The 18,671-nt window shown below is 42.4% G+C and overlaps 2 protein-coding genes across 5 annotated transcripts; one reads left to right on the top strand and one right to left on the bottom strand.

Annotated features, from left to right (window-relative positions):
- Window positions 1-1,070: 1,070 nt before the first annotated feature.
- Window positions 1,071-5,664, bottom strand: LOC148097739 (alanine aminotransferase 1-like). The gene is made up of 11 exons (XM_087831598.1): window positions 5,498-5,664; window positions 5,296-5,385; window positions 5,107-5,215; window positions 3,592-3,725; window positions 3,262-3,505; window positions 3,076-3,155; window positions 2,846-2,982; window positions 2,477-2,651; window positions 2,202-2,357; window positions 1,975-2,087; window positions 1,071-1,781 (listed from the first exon to the last, which is right to left on the bottom strand). Exons 1-11 carry the CDS (start codon window positions 5,570-5,572, stop codon window positions 1,691-1,693), a joined length of 1,404 nt encoding a protein of 467 aa, XP_087687724.1. The 5' UTR covers window positions 5,573-5,664; the 3' UTR covers window positions 1,071-1,690.
- Window positions 5,665-7,757: 2,093 nt separating this feature from the next.
- Window positions 7,758-17,978, top strand: sharpin (SHANK-associated RH domain interacting protein). 4 transcript variants are annotated; one of them, XM_035906137.2, is made up of 9 exons: window positions 7,758-8,206; window positions 11,709-11,883; window positions 14,172-14,264; window positions 14,372-14,513; window positions 14,617-14,707; window positions 14,799-15,084; window positions 16,355-16,449; window positions 16,873-16,977; window positions 17,072-17,978. In XM_035906137.2, exons 1-9 carry the CDS (start codon window positions 7,943-7,945, stop codon window positions 17,120-17,122), a joined length of 1,302 nt encoding a protein of 433 aa, XP_035762030.1. In that variant the 5' UTR covers window positions 7,758-7,942; the 3' UTR covers window positions 17,123-17,978. The 4 variants fall into 4 exon arrangements, with proteins under 4 accessions (XP_035762030.1, XP_006786478.1, XP_006786477.1 ...); XM_006786415.3 differs by having other exon boundaries at window positions 16,870-16,977; XM_006786414.3 differs by having other exon boundaries at window positions 16,349-16,449.
- Window positions 17,979-18,671: the final 693 nt, after the last annotated feature.

The raw sequence follows: 18,671 nt of genomic DNA, 5'->3' as shown, positions 1-18,671 counted from the left end.
TCGTCTTTACGCATCTTTACTCGTCTTTACTCGTCTTTACTCGTCTTTACTTGTCTTTACTTGTCATTTTGATGCACTTTTGTTTTGCAGGAGTCCTGGACAGGACCGAAACACTGACTCCATTAGGGGATCGTGTCGCCTGCATGTCATGTGACCCACGGCTGGGCAAAATATTAGTCCTGAGTAGCATGTTTAGATGTGTTCTGCCTATGTTGTCTGTAGCTGCCTGTCTCACTAGAGACCCTTTCCACAACAGCTTGCAGAACAGAGCACTAGTCAACAAGATGAGATTGGGGCGAGCGTGGCTCAGGGGGTTGGGAAGCGTATCTGTAACCGGAAGGTTGCCGGTTCGATCCCTGGGCTCTCTGTCCTGGTCGTTGTGTCCTTGGGCAAGACACTTCACCTACCGCCTCTGTTAGCCAGAGGGGCCGATGGCGCGATATGGCAGCCTCGCTTCTGTCAGTCTGCCCCAGGGCAGCTGTGGCTACAACTGTAGCTGCCTCCACCAGTGTGAGAATGTGAATGAATAGTGGCATTGTAAAGCGCTTTGGGTGCCTTGAAAAGCGCTATATAAATCCAATCCATTATTATTATGTCTTCACCATAATAAATTTTGCCATATTTTTGTTTGCTAAGCTGTTACTGAGTCGTCTGCTTTCTGTTTGTCCAGGCCAAAGAGGCTCTGAGTGGCTCTGGTTCTGGGCCGGAGGAAAGTTCAGCAGGAAGGCACTGCTGTTTTAGTGCTGGAGTCTATTGCGAAATCACTGAATTTATCAGGAACTCTTTAAAGAACACACAATTGTCTATTGCCACTATTTTTTAACACCTAGAGTCCCAGAGAGCAGCCATTTGGCTTTTCTACGTTTAAAACCCGCCTACCAGCCAAATGGCTGGTTCAATATCCTGAACTGAACTGAACTGAACTGAACTGAACTGTGAACTGCTGCTTTTGTTATAAATAAGGTGGCGCTGAGCCACTTGGAGTGGTTAGTTTCCTGGGCCACAAGGAAACTTGTGTTTCAGTTTGCCATCTTAGGGAGAAATCAACACACATGGGTGTATTTCCTTTGTTGCTGAAATTTATTGATCAAAACAGTACAAAAAAAACAAAAAACAACAATTTGTACACATATTTACAAATAATAATAAAAAGTGAGTGAGTACATTTCAACATTTTCAGCAATCACTCACTATCCTGGCACTGCCATGGTATCTGTAGTCTGCATTTACCACATGTGTATCTGTAGCAGTGAACACATCGCACAGTGGCATAATTGTTCTTGCATTTGTGTTTGACCTGACACATGGCTCTTTTTCAAGGGCTAGGTGTGGAGGGTTGTGTCCAAAGCAACTGTTCTTTTCTTGCCTTCTTCCCAGCCATATGAGAGTTAGCCAACTCTCTTGCAAATGTACTTGGATTTTAGGTCACAAGCCACCCACCCCAGTGATGGCTGATGTAAGGCCTCATTTGAATTTGGAACTTGAAATATATGATTAGTTGCTTTCTGAAAAGCTGAAGCTGGATCTTACTCTAATGGGTAGTGACAAAAGATGGCTGACCAAAGATTGTATGCAATAAATATCATATTTATTAAAATCAACATCGCTGTTTCAAAAATGGTTTGATTTTCTATATAGAGTTATGGGATTACAGAAAAAAGAAACCTTAGAGGGAACTTTTCCTTTTTCTTTAAGAAAAATCCTTCATAAATGTCATGTGGAAGCTGCTCAGGCGTCTCAGTAATTCCTCCATGACGTCCTGAGGGACCGCAATGCAAAATCTGCAGAGACAAAAAAAAAAAGACATTGAGACTTGGACCATGAAATGAATCCATCTGCAGTCTAAACAGAGACTTCTTTTAACAATAGAAATGATTTTTTTTGTTTTGTTTCATACCAAAAATAAAATTGCTTTATATAATATCTATAATTTCTCAATTATGTATTTTGAAGAGTGCCCGACTTGTATTGTACCTGATGTGGTAGGTGCCCTCCTTTTGTCCGTACTCCCAACCAGGACCGGTAAACACTCCACCTTCTTCTAGCAGTCTCGTACAGTAGAATGTGTCTGGCTGCAGTCCTAATTCCTGAAATATCCAAGGAAAACAACAAAAACACATTTCAGGAAAATGAACCAGGAGAAAGTTCAAAGGGCTTCAGCACCGATTATGTAATACATCCTCTTGCATTTCTGCGGTAACCTCGGCTTTCTGAATAGCTTTTGGTGTGAGGTGCAGTCTGGGGAACGCAAACAATCCTCCTTCAATGGGTGAGCAGCTGAATCCCGGTAGGCTGTTGACAACCTCGTGGACTCTCTTCACGTTATGAACCAGCACAGTCCTGATCTGCTCAATTTCCTGCAGAAGACATCAGCTTGTAGAAAATGGCAAATTCTTTATCAAAAACAGCTACAGCTACAGTGCTACATGTAGTTGGTCATCCTCAGCTAAACAAGAGTACAGTTCTCAGGTCCAACCTGTTTATAGAGCAGGTACGAGGGGTCTCCTGGCTTTGGAGGGTCCATCATCAGATCCAGGGCAATCTGACCTAAAACTGTTTCACAAGAATCTTTGGAGAACAGTGTGTGGATGTATTTCATGACAGCAGGATCCAGATTTACCAGCTCGACATATCCAGCACGGAGACCACACCTAATGAAAGAGACTAACATGTAGAAACAACAAAAAACGTAGCTGTTCTGGAGCTTTGCTTCTCATGATCACTCTCAGTGGATGACCAGTTTATCACTGACTTTGAAAAATTAAAATTTCAGTTTAATTTTTGCCTCAAGCTTTGTGAGAATCATCCATTACAAACCAGATACATATCTGGACTGAACACATACTCTCCCGAGAAGCCTTTGGACACTGAGTGAAAGGACGCCAGCTCCACTGTTCCTGAGAAAGGAGGCCCCATCTCGCTCAAAGTCCTTTTGTAGGAGACAAACTCACAGTTTTCCCCATAAACACAGTCCTGATAGACCTGCAGTGCAACATGTAAACATCCATAAGTTCCTTTATACAGATGCATTTGGTTTTTAAAATATGCTTGCATGGATGATAATAGCTTCTCCACCTCATCAACCAGAAGAAAGAGCCTCTTTTCCCAAGCAAACCGGATCACCTCTTGCACTGATTTTTGGCTCTGAACATAACCTACAGGCAGTGTGGCATAAAAACAAGTAAGAGTATAATATTCATCCTGTAACACAAAGAACAAACACTTACAGCAGACGATCCCCACACTGGCTGGAATAAATACCTGCTGGATTTCCGGGGTTGATGATGTACAGAGCCACAGGATTACAGACTCCCTTTGCAGATTCGAGCGCTCGCTGCAGCTCTTCCACCTCCAGCGCCCATCCCTGCTCCTCACTCAGGTAATAAGGGACGGCGACTGCACCCAACTGCATTATGGACAACACGGTTTTGTTGTGGCATGGCACTGGAATCAACACACCTGTTCTTGGTGAAGCCTCACGGTTCACTAAGACATTGAGAATGTTCTAAAAAGCACAGAAAAGAGAGCTTGTGATGATCCATTAGAAATCACATACACATGTATGCAGCATGTCGGTAATCATGGAGTTACCGAGATTGCCCACTGTGAGCCAGGACTGATGTAAATGTTCTCGGGGTGAGATGGAATTCCTCCGTCTCGTCTCTTTATGAATTCAGAGATGCTGTGGATAATTTCTGGTATACCAGGTGCAGCAGAATATGAACCTGAAGAGATTGAAAACAGACTTTAACTCACATACATTGGGGGCGATTGTGGCTCAAGAGTTGGCAGTTCGTCTTGTAATCGGAAGGTTGCCGGTTCAAGCCCCAGCTTGGACAGTCTCGGTTGTTGTGTCCTTGGGCAAGACACTTCACCTACTGGTGATGGCCAGATGGGCCGATGGTGCGATATGGCAGCCTCGCTTCTGTCAGTCTGCCCCAGGGCAGCTGTGGCTACAACTGTAGCTGCCTCCGCCAGTGTGTGAATGTGAGAGTGAATGAATAGTTGAATTGTAACGCACTTTGAGGGTCTCAAAAAGCGCTATATAAATGCAATCTGTTATTATTATTATTATTATAAAACACACCTACAACTTGATCCGGCAAAACAAAGCAGACTTTTTGTATTTGTATTTCTGCCTAGATTTGAATTCATAAAATGGCTTTTTTAAAATGTTTTATAATACATATACATTTCATTGTATTTATAATGTTTGTCTATATGAGCCTATAGTTCATTAAACACTTCTATTATTACATATGCTTCCTGTATAGAGACTTTTATGAATATAATAAACATGGAAGCCAGAGTATGACAGTATTTCTGTGCAGTTTATTTGTAATCTGTGGAGACCTGTTACTGTTGTTTTAAGTGAATCACTGAAAGTAAGATATTCTCACCCAACTTTATGAATTAAAAAACTTTTTTAAAAGAATTCTTGCAAACCTTATTTTTTATACATGAACAGCTATTTTATTTTATTTTAGAATTGAATTGAATTTTGATTTTTTTTTTTCTTTTTCTATTGCACACAGTGGGCGAAACGGCATTTCAGTGCGGTGTATGTCCTGTACATTGCAGAACTGACAATAAAGTTTAATTTGACTAACAATGATTGTAGTAACCCTAAGAACCTTAAAGGTATTCTCCAGTTCCATTTTTACCAGTTGAAGCTCTGTAGATCTGTATCTGTAGATAGTTTTGATGCCATCTGCCCTGTTTTGGGGGTTTTAGTCTTTTGCTATTTCTGCCACCACACGGTTACTGCAGATAAAGCCTTGTGGCGTGGGCGTGGTCTCTGGCCTGCTGCAGTGGAGAAAGCGTCACAGTGAGCTTATGGGGCGGTGCTGAGGCAGGAAGAATAGGTGCGCAGGTGCATCAATTGACTGTGTGTCTGCTTTTTGTCAGTGAAAGCTAGCTGGGATGGTGTGGCAGCGAGACGGAGTGCCTGTGTCCGGAGCCAAGGGCCGAAACCACAGAAGTAGTAGTTGTCACACAATAAAGATAACTGTGTGCGGTGAGTTTTTTCTGCTCCACCTTGGGGATCCTGCACGACAAGCATTTTCATTTTTTTCCACGTCATTAGACCGCATACGTTGCCCTCACCTACACTCCCTCCAACACATCTCCCCAGCTCCTCCTGGGTCCTCTGTCTTGCATCAAGTGGCAGATTGCTGCTGTTGATAAGCGGCGGGTAAACACACGCTGCAAGAACCTGTGAAAAAGTGCAACACGGACATCCTTACTCAAAGGAAACGTAATGAGTTTACACAGTGTGTAAAGGTCCAACTTTACCTGTCTGACAAATGTCAGAGGTTTCATTCCTCCCTTGTGTAAATCACCCTGGAAGACATCGATCACTTCTTTGTAGGGTCTTCTCACTCCCTGTAGAAGAGGGATTGAAAGCAAAGGTTAAAGATATTACAACAAGACAACATGACTAACTCTGGTTTATGCTTCCGATATTACAACTCTGCGTAAACATAGTTTTTCTTGCCTGTCTGAGCTCGTCCTTGATCTGGTTTGCTCGTCTTGCCAGGGTTCCATACTCTAACTGCGTCATGTTCCACATGTTTGTTTGATGTCCTGCTACGCAGATATTACTGTAACCCTCTTTACTTTGTTCAGACCAACAGAAGTGTGGAGGAGGTGAGCTGAGTCTTTTCTTCCTTCTCGGCTTGATGTGAGCAGAATCATTTACCAAAGGACTTGTTTTATAGTTAGATGTGCACAGGATTAGGCAATATGTGCCTTATTAACAGACCATGTGCTGAAAGGACAGACTTCTTGAATCAACTCCAGTGCACAATTCAATGCTTTACTTCTGCATTGTGTATAAACTTTTGGTGACATGCATGACAGAGCACGTTAAAGTATCTTCTCTTAGTGCCTCTGTGTGCGATCTGTCAGTCTTATTTAGAGAGAAGTTTTAAACAAATAATTATGATTTTTATTTATTTATTTATTTATTCATAATAAGTCACCTTATTCACACCAATGAACCAAACTAAATTAATTAATCTATGGATGGACAGATCTCCATAAATAGGAATAAACAGCACAACAACTTATGTGCCATGTGGTATGTGCTACTGAACAGCTTTCATCGTGGCTCAAAGGTTAGAAGGAGGTTAATACTTTCCTTAGAAGAAAATGTCCAAGAAAGACTCTCCCTCTCTACTGTTTAAGGTTATCAGTGCTTGTAGGTTCACCTACGTTTGCAGTACCATGCAGAAGTTTTGATCCACCCCTCATTTCTTTATATTTTGCTCACAAAATGGAAAAATAAGTGCATCAATTTATTGAAACGTGAAAATATACATGGAAATACAGAATACAAGGTAAAATTGAGCTTTTATAGTTCAAATGTGCTTGAAAGTCGATATTTGGTTTGATCACCTTTATTCTTCAGCAACACTCTTAGCCAAGCTTTCTGATCATTTCTTTAAGTAGTCTTAAGGAATAGTTCTTCCTTCTTGAAGAACATCCAAAGCTCTTCTTTGGATGTTGGCTTCCTTTTTGTTCTGTTCTAAGTCAAGATGATCCCACACTGCTTCAATAAATGTTGAGGTCCGGGCTCTTGGCAGGCTAATCCATGACTGTCAGTGCTCCATTGTGTGGTATGCTTTTACTGCATTGGCAGTGTATTTGGTATCACTGCCATGCTGAAAAACGAAACCCTTGGAAATCAGATGTTTTAGAAATAGTGTTTCATGGATGATCAAAATCTGGTGGTACTGTTCTGCATTAATAATTCTATCAATTTTGACATGATTCCCACTGGCTGAAATGCAGACCCCAGACAAAACCCAAAACATCCTGCACTGTGTTTTACAGATGGCTGTAGACACTCACTGTTGTACATCTTCACTGATTTTCTCTGTATACGTTGATAATTTGAACTACACGTTTCAGTTTGGATTCATTACTCCATCAGATCAGTTTATGTGAAATGTGGCATACCTCAGCCACAAAGAGGAGAAAACCTCTTTCCCTTCATTAACAGTGGCTTCTTGACAGCCACTCCTCCACTGAGACCATATCCGATGAGGTTTCAGTGAACAGTATGAATTTAGCTGAAGGCCCAGATGCATGTCTCAGGTCCTGTATTAGGTCTTTGCTGGATTGTTTCCTATTTTTATAAGGGCATAACTTTCAGATTCTGTTCAACTGTTTTAGATAGTTTTTAGGCCCAACACTCTTTTTTCCTCCATTTGTCCAGTTTCCTAAATTGTTTTTAGGCACACAGTTTCGAGATATGCCAGGTTTTTGACTAACAGCTCTTTGGGAGTCACCTTACTGGTACAAAAATATTTCTCTCTCTTTTTTTTGTCTATCAAACCATGTTATGTTTGGTATTTTTCATAGATCCAACCAAAGAAACTGGAACAAGTTATGTGTTTTGCACTAGGTTCAACCCTTTGTTATGCTGCTACAACAATATGAATTTCCCAACTCTGGGATTAATAAGGGGTTAGTAAAGGGTGTTAACGTCCATGTCTTACCATCCATAAAGCTTAAATGACTCATAGCCTACTGGGATGACTGTTTCTTTAATTTTCTTTTTCTGAACAGTGCATATAAATAACATAAAGCAAACGCAAGTATGATTAATATTAGAGATATAATTCTTTATTAGAGATGATTAGAGATTAATATTTTTAATCCGTGTGTGTTTTAAATCTTTCTTATACTGCGCTGTGTTTTAAAATTGGAGTCGCTGTTTCTTTACGGAGAAGATTTACAGTCGTACTCTTCAGCTTCCTGTTTTGTTTTTCTGTCGCTCGGCTTCGGGTAGACATGGAAGAATTTGCGAGGCGCGGAGACAGCCAGAGCCTCCCCGTGATAAAACGCGCTCTCTTTAAACACCGGTGGACCTGTTAAATCCCGCAGAAGACACGGGCAGCAGTACCGAGCCTCACCCGTCCGTGGTGTCCGCGACATGGCTCTCAGCTCGGGCGGCTGGGCTCCACCAGCCCCGATTCCTGCCTCGTCCCCACAGGCTGCATGCGGCGGCCCTGCACCTACCGCCTGCTGCAGTACAGTCTTAATGTCCGTCCGTGTTTCGGTGTGCCATTCCGGGATCCGACCGCTGTACCTCCCCGGAGCGGGCAGCGAGGCTCTGCGCCTGCAGCTCAGCATGGACCCGAGCCGGGCCGGAGAGTTCCGACTGGCTTTACGCGATACGAGCGGAAACCGCAGTGTGGTAAGCGTAGACACACACACACACCTGTATGTTTAGAACAAATGCTTTTGTTATCAACCTAATCGTGTGTGTGTGCACAAACGCCTTTTTAAAGTGACATTTATATTCTTAACTAACAAAAGGCCTTTATGCGCAGTTTTACGGATCTCATAGCACGACATGTGCACCTTGGTGGATTCAATTTGAGGCACGACAAATCTCAGAACAACAGAAACTCTTTCCTGCAGTTTACACCAGGATCCACTGTGACAATCAAGCGGCTGATAGCAGAGCCTTCAGATTCCCACCCCGGTGTCGTGCTTATTACCAAACAGTATGTTTTTAAAAGGGGGGTCTTAAAAAGCCTCCCATTGTTGTTTTAACGGAGAAGTAGTGTAGTTACTAAAACTTTTAGTTTCGTTTTCATTTTCGGCCCTTCCACGACATAACAGCATCACGGGGGAAGTCCTTTATAGTGGTAAACTCTCCAAGTCTTAATGGCAAAATGGCAGGTGGGAATTTCCACGATCCTCTTGTCATCTGAACAAACATGCAGATTTGTACTGGCAAGTCATTTCTCATTATGTGTGTTGTAGGAAGTCTGTATTTATTCACTGGTATTCTACACCAAATGATTCAAACAGTGGCTTAAGCAGAAGAAGAAACTTTGATGGTGTGACTAACCTTAGTGCTCAAGCCCTCCTGTGATTGGAGAGTTGGTAATGACAGATAAAAATAACAGCATGGCTTATCAGGAAAACCACACTGAGCACAGAGGTGCATTTACCTTGGCGCTTTACCACTGTTTCCATTTAGATTGCTGACTGTGGCACTAACAAAAAGACAGCAGGCGGAGTTGAAGATATATTTGATTTTTATTGGAAGTGACCAGTATTAGAAATTAGTACAACAGAAGGACAGCTCAGGTTGAGCGGTTGGGAGACAACGTCAGAAAGGCAAGGCTGACTTGGTTAGAACATTTGCAGAGGAGGGAAAGTGGATATATTGGAAAAAGGATGGTGAAGATGGCGGTGGGAAACATCAGGCACCCCAGGATATGATATTATTTAACATTTTATAATATGAATAACTGTGTCACTAACAGATTATACTTTTGAACAAGAGAAACAGTGTAAGGGTTGATCACAGAATTATGATTAATTTGTGAGTTTGCAGATAGTTAAATATGCACAATACTGATCAGAACATAATCAGTAAATGTAAAAGTGTTTGAGTTTGGCTAAAATGATGAATAAGAATAAAAGTAAGAAAAGAAAATAATCATGTTAGAGACAGGCGTAAGTCAGTCCTGGATCGCAGTCGGTCCAAGTCAGACTGCGACTGTATCCTATCAGGTGAACTCTGGGCAACCATTTAATCACAACAAGTTACCATCCGTCACAAAATGTGAAAAAAAACCCAGTACAGTCTCTAGGCAACCACCAGTTTTTTTGAAATACATGGAAGGATGTTGCTATCCTGTTTTCACTGAGCCTTTAGCTTTGTCAAGCTAAGAGTGTCCACTGTTGGATGGTTCTTTGGTTGACCTGATTAAAAAGTAAGAGCCAGGAGGATTGCTGTGGTTTATACAATCGAACAACCTTTGGCTAAGAGGATGGCACAACGCAGAGCCCACAACTACCTCTTCAGGCCAGGACTCTGCAGTCTATTTACTCCTGTAGGCCAGTGGACACCTTCAGTGATGTGGATGTACACATAATGGACAGGGATGAGCATTGGGGAGTCTAGGAGGCCACGCTCAAGAAGAACATAGAGGAGATTGATGGATGTATGGTGGATGACGGATGTGACAGAAGAAGATGGTAGGGATAGGGTGAGATAGGGGCGGGTGATGCGCTGTGGTGACCCTTAAATGGAGCAGCAGAAAGAAGAAATGAATGTTTACAGGCTGTATAAAACACCAAATGTAAGCATAGTACTTTCAACTTCTAATGTCTGATTAGTTCTCGCATCTTCAGTGCTTCTCATTTGTGAAGTGTCTCCATACTCTTTCCCATGGTTCTTGTGTGGTTTGTGGTGTTTGAACCTGTTGTGTTTGGCATAATTTGCTGTGTTTGTGTGTGTGTCTATGTGTGTCAGCCCCTCGTTTAGGAGCAAGCTCCTCGATTTGTCTCGAATGGTCCTGCTGCTGTTCAGAGCTACCTATGCAAGCCTGCACACCATCATCCAAATAATTAAAAAGTATTGCTGCAAAATGTAACGTGTGACACCATGAAATAAATCATGGAGCATAATATGAAACTGTAGATCTATGATATGATATTTAGACACATTTTTCGGACAGTTTATGCCCATGCAGCAAAGGGCCACTATTCAGACTCGAACATGACATACGGTCATTTTTCAAATTTACTGTTTGTTTTTATGTTTTATTGTCGCTCTTTCAGTAACAGCAACTTGTTCAGTTGTTCAGTTTAAATAAAGCTTTGATCTTAAATACTAAATACTTAAAAACCGACCAACTCTAAGCAGTCTGTGAGACTAAACGTGTATTTTTGCACAATTAATCTGGCAAAGCAAGCCATTTAAAGCTGTTTGACTTCACATAATTGTGCTTTTTTTTTTTACTACTTTTTGACGATCAAAGGATCAATTAGCAGATTGTGGCAGGCAAAAGACATTTCAATACAAACACAAGTTTAATCTTCTCAATACTGGCAATAAAATAAACAAAAAAGGCACACATGCTTAAGCTCACCTCACTTTGCACAGTGTCTGACTGGCCACATCATAACTTAACTCCCAGATCTGCCCTTTGTTTGTCACATTCACTGTGTGTCATCTTCCTGAACTCTGACAGGCTCTGAATTTGCTTTTGCATCTCCACTCTGACAGATTTCCCCCTCGACTACCGAAACATGTCTTGATTCAACTTCTTTTAGCTCGTCTGTCTCAGCTCAAAGACTTAACAGCCACCCCGCGTTATCGTATCACACAATGTACATGCATTCCTTCCGGCGGAAGGCAAATCCGTCTTCCCGGCTTTTGTCTGTGCCCTGAAGATCTCTCTCCCCCCCCACTCCCCACTCCCCACTCCCCACTGCCACAGTGAATGTTCCAAGACGGATTGTGTGTAAAAGAAATCTCTGCTGCCAAATTCACTCACTGATGACACATCTTTCTCTGTCAAAGTGAGGATTTCACATGCTTCATTTTGCCATGTATCAGGGGATTGTTTCCTTTCTATTAAACTGTGATAGTCCTCCAAAGAGAACTGCAGTTTGCTTCTGTTGCATCTACTGTTTGTTTTTTTTCTCCCTCAGCTCTTGTTCAGTGTAAAGGAGGGTCTTCCTTTTTAATATGCTAAACATTCGTTAGTCCCAGCTTTTCAGGTTTGAGGTGTTTTTTGACATATTAAACAATTAGTCAGGTGGATGCAAATGAAAGTGATTTGACTTGTTGGTGTTGGAACTGAGTTGTTGGCTCTAGGATTCATTTGTCACACTTCAGCTAATGTATGGGGAAGAAATTTTCTTACATCACTTTGTGTTTTTACCTGCAGTTTATCGCAGAGTTTGACCTGCGCTCTGTGCAGTATGAGGTCAAGTCCTCTCGCTGCCATGAGATGCGTCTCGTTGCTCCGCCTCACGACTGCATCCGCTTCAACTTCCGCTGCGACCGAGAGGCCGAGGAGTGGGCCACCGTGATGATGTCTTCGCTAAGAGAGGCACACAGAGGTCAGTTTGACAATTTTGTTTCTTTATTTCCGATAAAATGAATAATGGTTTATATCAGTCAAATATAAATGTAACACTCATTAAACAACATTGTACATCCTTTCCAAAAATCCATCTTAGTAAACATTAGAACTAAAGACGGTGACTCAGTAACTGAAACCAGGCTTTTTGTCGGTTGTTGTTCTGAGATTTTAAGGTCCAGGTCACTAAGATCAACCTTCTCCCCTGTTGTGATACTCTGTTTGAACTTCAGCAGGGCATCTCTACCATGTCTACATACCAAAATGCGCCGAGGTCCTGTCCTGTGATTCGTGTTAACAAGCAGTTGAAAAAGGTGTAGCTAACAAAGCAGCAGTGAGCATACAGTCACTTGACTCCTTCAACTTCAGCAGGTCGTCTTGACTATCCCTAAAAAGATGGAGCTGTGGATTTTAAACCACAGCTGCTGCACAATTATACTAAAGCAAATCCAGCAAACAGCAACCTATTTTAGTCAATTTTAGTTGCAGGAAACAGTTTCTGCCATGTTTGCTGTAACTAAGTAGATATTTGTTAACGAGTGGTTCGAGAGGACGTAAAGTGTATTTCACAATTCTGTTCCCTGTGACGCATTTTTTTCGCTGTGTTGCTTCAATTTGAAAACTCAGTTCAACTTTCACCCAAATATCTGCTGAGTAAAGGATCTTCTTCTATATCCTCGGTTTGATAAACTGCAAATCTCTTGAAAACACAAAGCATCAGCAGCTGCACAAGTTCCTTACTTTGTGCATACACAGCAAAACCGTTTCTTACTGGTTCTTTTTTACAATGACGCAAAACTTTTTGTCTTTAACTGTGTTGCACTCAGTTTTTGCTGTAACAGTTCAACAAACAAAATGCTTTCAAGCCTCCACCCAAAGGGAGAGAGTATGTAATCGGTCTGTTTCCTAACAGTCTAGCGTCCTGAGTTTTCAAGATATCGTTTTCAAATTTCCTGTGATGGTAGATGCCATGTGGAAATCAGTACAAACTTTAAATTAACCACAATTTTTCATGGATCATCTTCAAATTTTGCAACAACATAGTAGGCCTTGGGGGACATGAGTACCTAGGTTGGTTAAGCATTTGACCTTGACCTTCAAATGACCGTAAAAATAAATCCAAGAACCCATATGGAGTAATATGTCATATGAAAGGGCATGGAGAGCTGTACAATACAATTGAAATGTTTTCAATACAACACCCTGCGGCGTCACAATGACGCCGTAAAGCTTTGCAAAAGTCACACAGAGCATTTTTTCAGCTTACAGAAGCCAAAGATTTCAGTCAGTTGGGTTCCAATCATGTGGGTGAAGATGATAAAATACACTATTCGAGTATTTAATGCTTCAAGGTCAAAGGTTAGGGTCACACCAATTAAGAAAAAAACTGTAAAGCAATATATTGGTCATTGGGGGACATAAGCTTTTTTTTTCTTCTTTAAAACATTTTTTCAATATAACATTATATAACTTCACAATGACTCAAAAAGATTAATATACTACACTTGATACCCATATTTACAATGCTGACGTCAGCATGTTGTAATAAAAACATCATAAAACATTAAAGTTTCAGTATAGCCCTCTGAGAGCTCTTGTTTGTAAAGAATTGATTTAATGTTGATAATCCATCAAAGAAATAAAACCTGAGGCGCCCTCTGGTGGCGGCATGCTGATGAACAATATTTTTTTCTCTACCCGTTTTGCCTGTCTCTCTCTCCCCTCATACTTTTGTTTATACTTTTGTTTATTACATTTTTCTTTTCATAAAAACGTGAAAATAGGGTTTACCTCAGGTTAAAGGGGATGAATAAAACCATTTGTTAAACCGTTAAAAAGACTCTTTATAAACAAACTGAGTAAATAAGGGCAAATTACTGACCCTTGTTATACTGTAAACGTATTGCACCTAAAAAATGTTGTGTCTGCGAAACATAACTCGCGCTGTGAGAAGTCAAAGAAAAAGCACTTTAGATGTTTTCTATCTGAGGTTAATGTTAAGGTAAAAGCTGGAATCAAATCAAAGCAGCATTACACATGTTAGTTGGAGGAGATAAAGTATCGTTTGGGTTGGACCAACTGTTATAGGACGTTCGTTTTTTGTATGCTTTTGCTATGTTGCTTAGTGATAAACGTGCGCAGACGTCGGACCTTTATCAACCCGGAGCAGCAAGTGTAAACACTGATATCGGCTGAACTTGGTATGTGTTGACTTCAAGGCGTTGTAAAGCACTTCAGTGACAAAGTTCTCCATCTCTCCTCTGACAGTTGCAAATGTGGATACATACGAATCAGACAGCAAACAGAACAACACAGCAGTGGCGAAGGAGCAGTGGAGCTCAGCCTCGCTCCCGCTGAGCGGTGAGCATCCATGTTTGTCGCCATGGTTTTTTTTTCTCTCTCTCTCTCTCTTTACTCACAGTGTGGTTTAATAATGTCCCGTTTAATTGCTGTGCTGTGCTTTTCAGAGGAGCTGTGTTTGGAGCTCACCAGGGCAATCGAAGCCGGCGACACGCAAGCTGCTTCACAGCACGCGTCCGCGCTGGCTCGACAGAAAGCGGCGCTGACGATACAGCTGTCGGAAAAAAACTACGCAGATGGGGAAATCAGGTGAGGAGGCGGAGAAACGTTTGGCTGCGCAGGGCTATTCAAGGTCATTATTATGACCGCTGTGTCTTCCAGGGTTTACCTGTGTGCCATGTCTGTGTTGCAGTTTATCTGTGGTGGTGGAGGATGTCTCGTCATCCTGTTGTGTCACAGTGAAAGTGTTTCCCTACATGACTGTGGCTGCACTCAAGCAACAGGTCAGAAAACTGCTGGTTACAACAGCTGGAAATGTAGCTGATCATAAATTTGCACTCACTGACTTCCTCCTCCTTTCTTCTTCTTCTTCAGGTGTTTCTCGAGTACGGTTTCCATCCTCGCGTCCAGCGCTGGGTGATCGGTCAGTGTTTGTGCACCGAGCCGAGGTCATTAGCTTCCTACGGGGTGCAGAAGGATGGCGATACAGCGTACCTATACTTGATCTCTGCCCGGCAAGCCCGGATTACCCGCCAGCTGTTCCAGCAGGACCTGGAGAGTGCCCTACTCACCACACCTCTCCCCCCAGGCAACGGGCCCACCTCCCAGGACTGGAGGGGTTACAACACCCTCCCCTCGAGGCTTCCCCACAACAACCAGGGTGAGTTCAGGGTACACTGCGATGATGATGTTTCGGTTGCATCTGCACAGCAGGCGATGAGTGCACTGCTGCGGTCCTGCTAATTAACGACAACACTTGTTAGCAGAGTCAGTCGCAGCCACCTTAACCATCCTCGGTACTTTAGAACTTTTTGTCACTGATGTGCTGAGGTAATACTGATATAAACTGAACCTTTCCTGCGGCTGAATCAGGGGGATGTTGGAAGTTATTGCATAATTAGTTTCATTTCATTAGGTAAAGAAACCCTTCATGGAGGAAGCGTTGCCGCCGAGCAGCCAGCACTCTGTGACCGAACACCGGAGCAATGTTTGCTGACTCGATCATCTTTTAGATTTACTGCGTCTCAAACTTGTGGTCAACGAAGCATAAAGTCTAGTACAGGGGTGGGCAATCTCAGTCCACAAGGGCCGGTGTCCCTGCAGGTTTTAGATGTGTCCTCGAACCAACACAGCTGATTTAAATGGCTAAATTAGCTCCTCAACATGTCCTGAAGTTCCCCAGAGGCCTGGTAATGAACTAATCATGTGATTCAGGTGTGTTGACCCAAGGTGAGATCTAAAACCGGCAGGACACCGGCCCTCGTTGACTAAGATTGCCCACCCCTGGTCTAGTAGAAAGTCACCTGTGTACACATTAAAGTCTCGTGATTTCCAGATTAGTTCCTGACTGCAGAAGATTTGCAACCAGTCTTTAACTGTCCAAGTTTTTAACTGCCGGCCTGTCTTATCGTCTTTCGTTGGTGTCCGAAACACCAACATAGACCTTTGTTTCAAGAGGGATGAACACCTGTCCACACACATGGCATCGACCAAATCGATCCCATTTGTGAAACCGATGCTGCCCTGGGAGGAGCAGATAGAGGAGCATGACAGGAGGAAAAGGGAAATAGATATGATGGTACTACGCTGAAATCCAATTCTAATTACTTGTTGTCTTTTGGGGGAAGCCAGACAATCTTCCCCCAAAGATTGTCCGGATTCTTGTGTAGAAAATACAAGAATCCGGACAATCCCTACAGTTTGAGAGTCGTCAAACCTGAATTAACATTGCAGGAAAACAATTCCTAATGTAAGAATTATACTGCGTGGTACATGTTCTGTCAGGAATTTGTGAGTGGGGCTGCTAAATAACCTTAAGATATTATTCAAAAATTACAATTCTTTATTTTGGGATTTTTGTAGGCGTGTGAAAGTCTTTCAAGCTGGATGTAGATGCAGCCAGTTTAACATTGTGTTGTCCGCAGGTACAGGTGGAGGGAGCGACAGACCAGGTGACATCAAAGATGTTCTCGACATTGAGAAGCTGCAGCTGAATGATCATACCAGCAAAGCGAGTAAAACACAGGTATGTGTTTAGTATAAGATGCTTCTAACATTGCTGGGACACAGGGATGCCAAACTTAATTAACTCCCCTGCACCCTAATAACAAGGGCATGTTTTGGCTCTAGTACGCTGTATAAAGAGACGCAGTCATTTTGTCTTGGAAGCCAGCCTACAATATGAAAGAAACCGCTCTGTTCAGAAAAGAGAAACAAGGGTTACCCCTAGTAGGCATCCCAGGAGGGAAGAGTTAAAGGATAGATTATGCTTGGAGTGAATTAAACCTTAAAGTAAACCTGTTTGGGGTTGGTTTTTTTTGTCTTTGTAATGCAGTCATAGGTCAGTGTTGGTGGGTTCTGGGCTCTTAATCCCAACAGACAAGAGGTAATGCAAAATCTACCTAATTTTTCAGATAGAGCTTTAAATGAATGTTTGTGTACTCAGCAGACAGAGTGGGCGTGTCCCTCGTGCACTTTCATCAACAAGCCATCTCGTCCCGGCTGCGAGATCTGCGCTACAGCCAGACCTGACACACAGAGCTTTATCCAGCAGGTACTATAACAGATACCTAGGAATCAATATTTGTTTTACTCTCCTGGACCTTCTCCCCCTACTGACAGTGCTCTTTTTTTCATCTCGCACAAAGGAGAAAGGAAGGCGAGAGGATCGGGGAGAGTCTGGTTTAAGCAGCAGCTGACTGCCCTTCATCACTGTCCGGATTTCACTTCTCACTCACTCGCACGCACACATACATACACACAGAGTGAGAAGACTAATTCTGCCACTTACATGTTGACAAAATACTTACACGAAGCCTGTCAAGTGCACTGAGAGTCCTCTGACAGCTGGCTGGCTGCTGAAGACGGGGCCGTTTGAAGCGCTGTAGCATGACGCAGAGCTGCACCCTTCGCTGCTCAGACGATGAACTGCTGACACGAAGCTTTGACAGTTTATATGGACATGACCTGACCATGACATACATCTGCATCAGGCCAGATCTCCTTGCTATTTATTTTACTGTGTGCGTGCGTGGGTGTTAGTGAGTGTGTGTGTGTGCGTGTGTGTGTGTGTGCGTGTGTGTGTGTGTGTGTGTGTGTGTGTGTGTGTGGAGCAAGCAACACAGACAGCCTAATATTTATTTTAGGTGGGAAGAGAAGGGAGGTAAATTTGATTGGAGCTGAATTTGTGGAAATGTCAAACTCCGGTGTCTGCCAACTGTGAAGTGATAAGAAAGGTTGAAGCCTTGTGCAATACCCTATTCTGTCTGTTAATATGACATCTGTTGGTGCCAAAAGAATCTTAAAAGTGTTTGAAATAAAAAAGAAGCAGCCGTGGCTGTAAAGAGAAGGATTTGTGATGCATTTACAGGGTTGTTGAGTGCTTTTATTTTTGTATAACATTGTATTACATGTATTATTTTTACCAGAGGAGCATTGAGTAATTGTACATTTTAGCAGCTGATCTAATTTGTTTCTTTGAGATGTGACAGCAAAAGAATGATCTGTTTTCAGTACATAATACTGTAAAAGCTCACATTATCTGAATAAACAAAATGGGATTAAAATAAATGCTGTTTTTTCTGTTCTTGTGAGATCTACAAATGTCGCGTTATTAGGCGCAGCCTGCTAGTAACAGGTTGGACCTCTGTTTGCCTTCAGAATTAACTTAATTCTTCATGGCGCAGATTCAACAAGGTGCTGGCAACATCCATCAGAATGGCATGACGGCATCGTACAGATGCTGCACATCTGTCAGCTGCACATACATGATGTTAACCTCCTGTTCCACATCATCCCAAAGGTGCTTTGTTGCCTTGAGATCTGTGATTGTGGAGGCCACGTGAGTAGAGTGAACTCATTGTCATATCAAGAAACCAGTTTGAGATGATTTGAGTTTTCTGACATGGTACGTTATCCTGCAGCCATCAGACGATGGGTCCACTGTGGTCATAAAGGCATGAACACGGTCAGCATCAATACTTAAGAAGGCTGCGGTGTGAATCATAGCCTCAGCTTCCTGCTCCTAGGTGAACAGAATCTGGTGCGATCTTCTGCTGCTGTAGCCCATCGGCTTTAAGGCTTAAGATGCTCTTCAGCATACTTAGCTGTAATGTGGTTATTTCTGTGTCTATTATCTTGAAGCAGTGTGGTCATTCTTCTCCAACCTCTAGCATCAAAGCATGTTTAACCAGAGAACTGCAGCTCACTGGGTATTTTGTCTTTGACCGTTCTCTGTAAACCCTCCAG

This window comes from Neolamprologus brichardi, chromosome 18 (assembly GCF_056152115.1).
Source record: "Neolamprologus brichardi isolate AB-2024 chromosome 18, ASM5615211v1, whole genome shotgun sequence".
In the NCBI taxonomy this organism is placed as follows: domain Eukaryota; kingdom Metazoa; phylum Chordata; class Actinopteri; order Cichliformes; family Cichlidae; genus Neolamprologus; species Neolamprologus brichardi.
The sequence above is the reverse complement of the archived record's forward strand: the minus strand, read 5'-3'. Positions and strand labels throughout refer to the sequence as shown.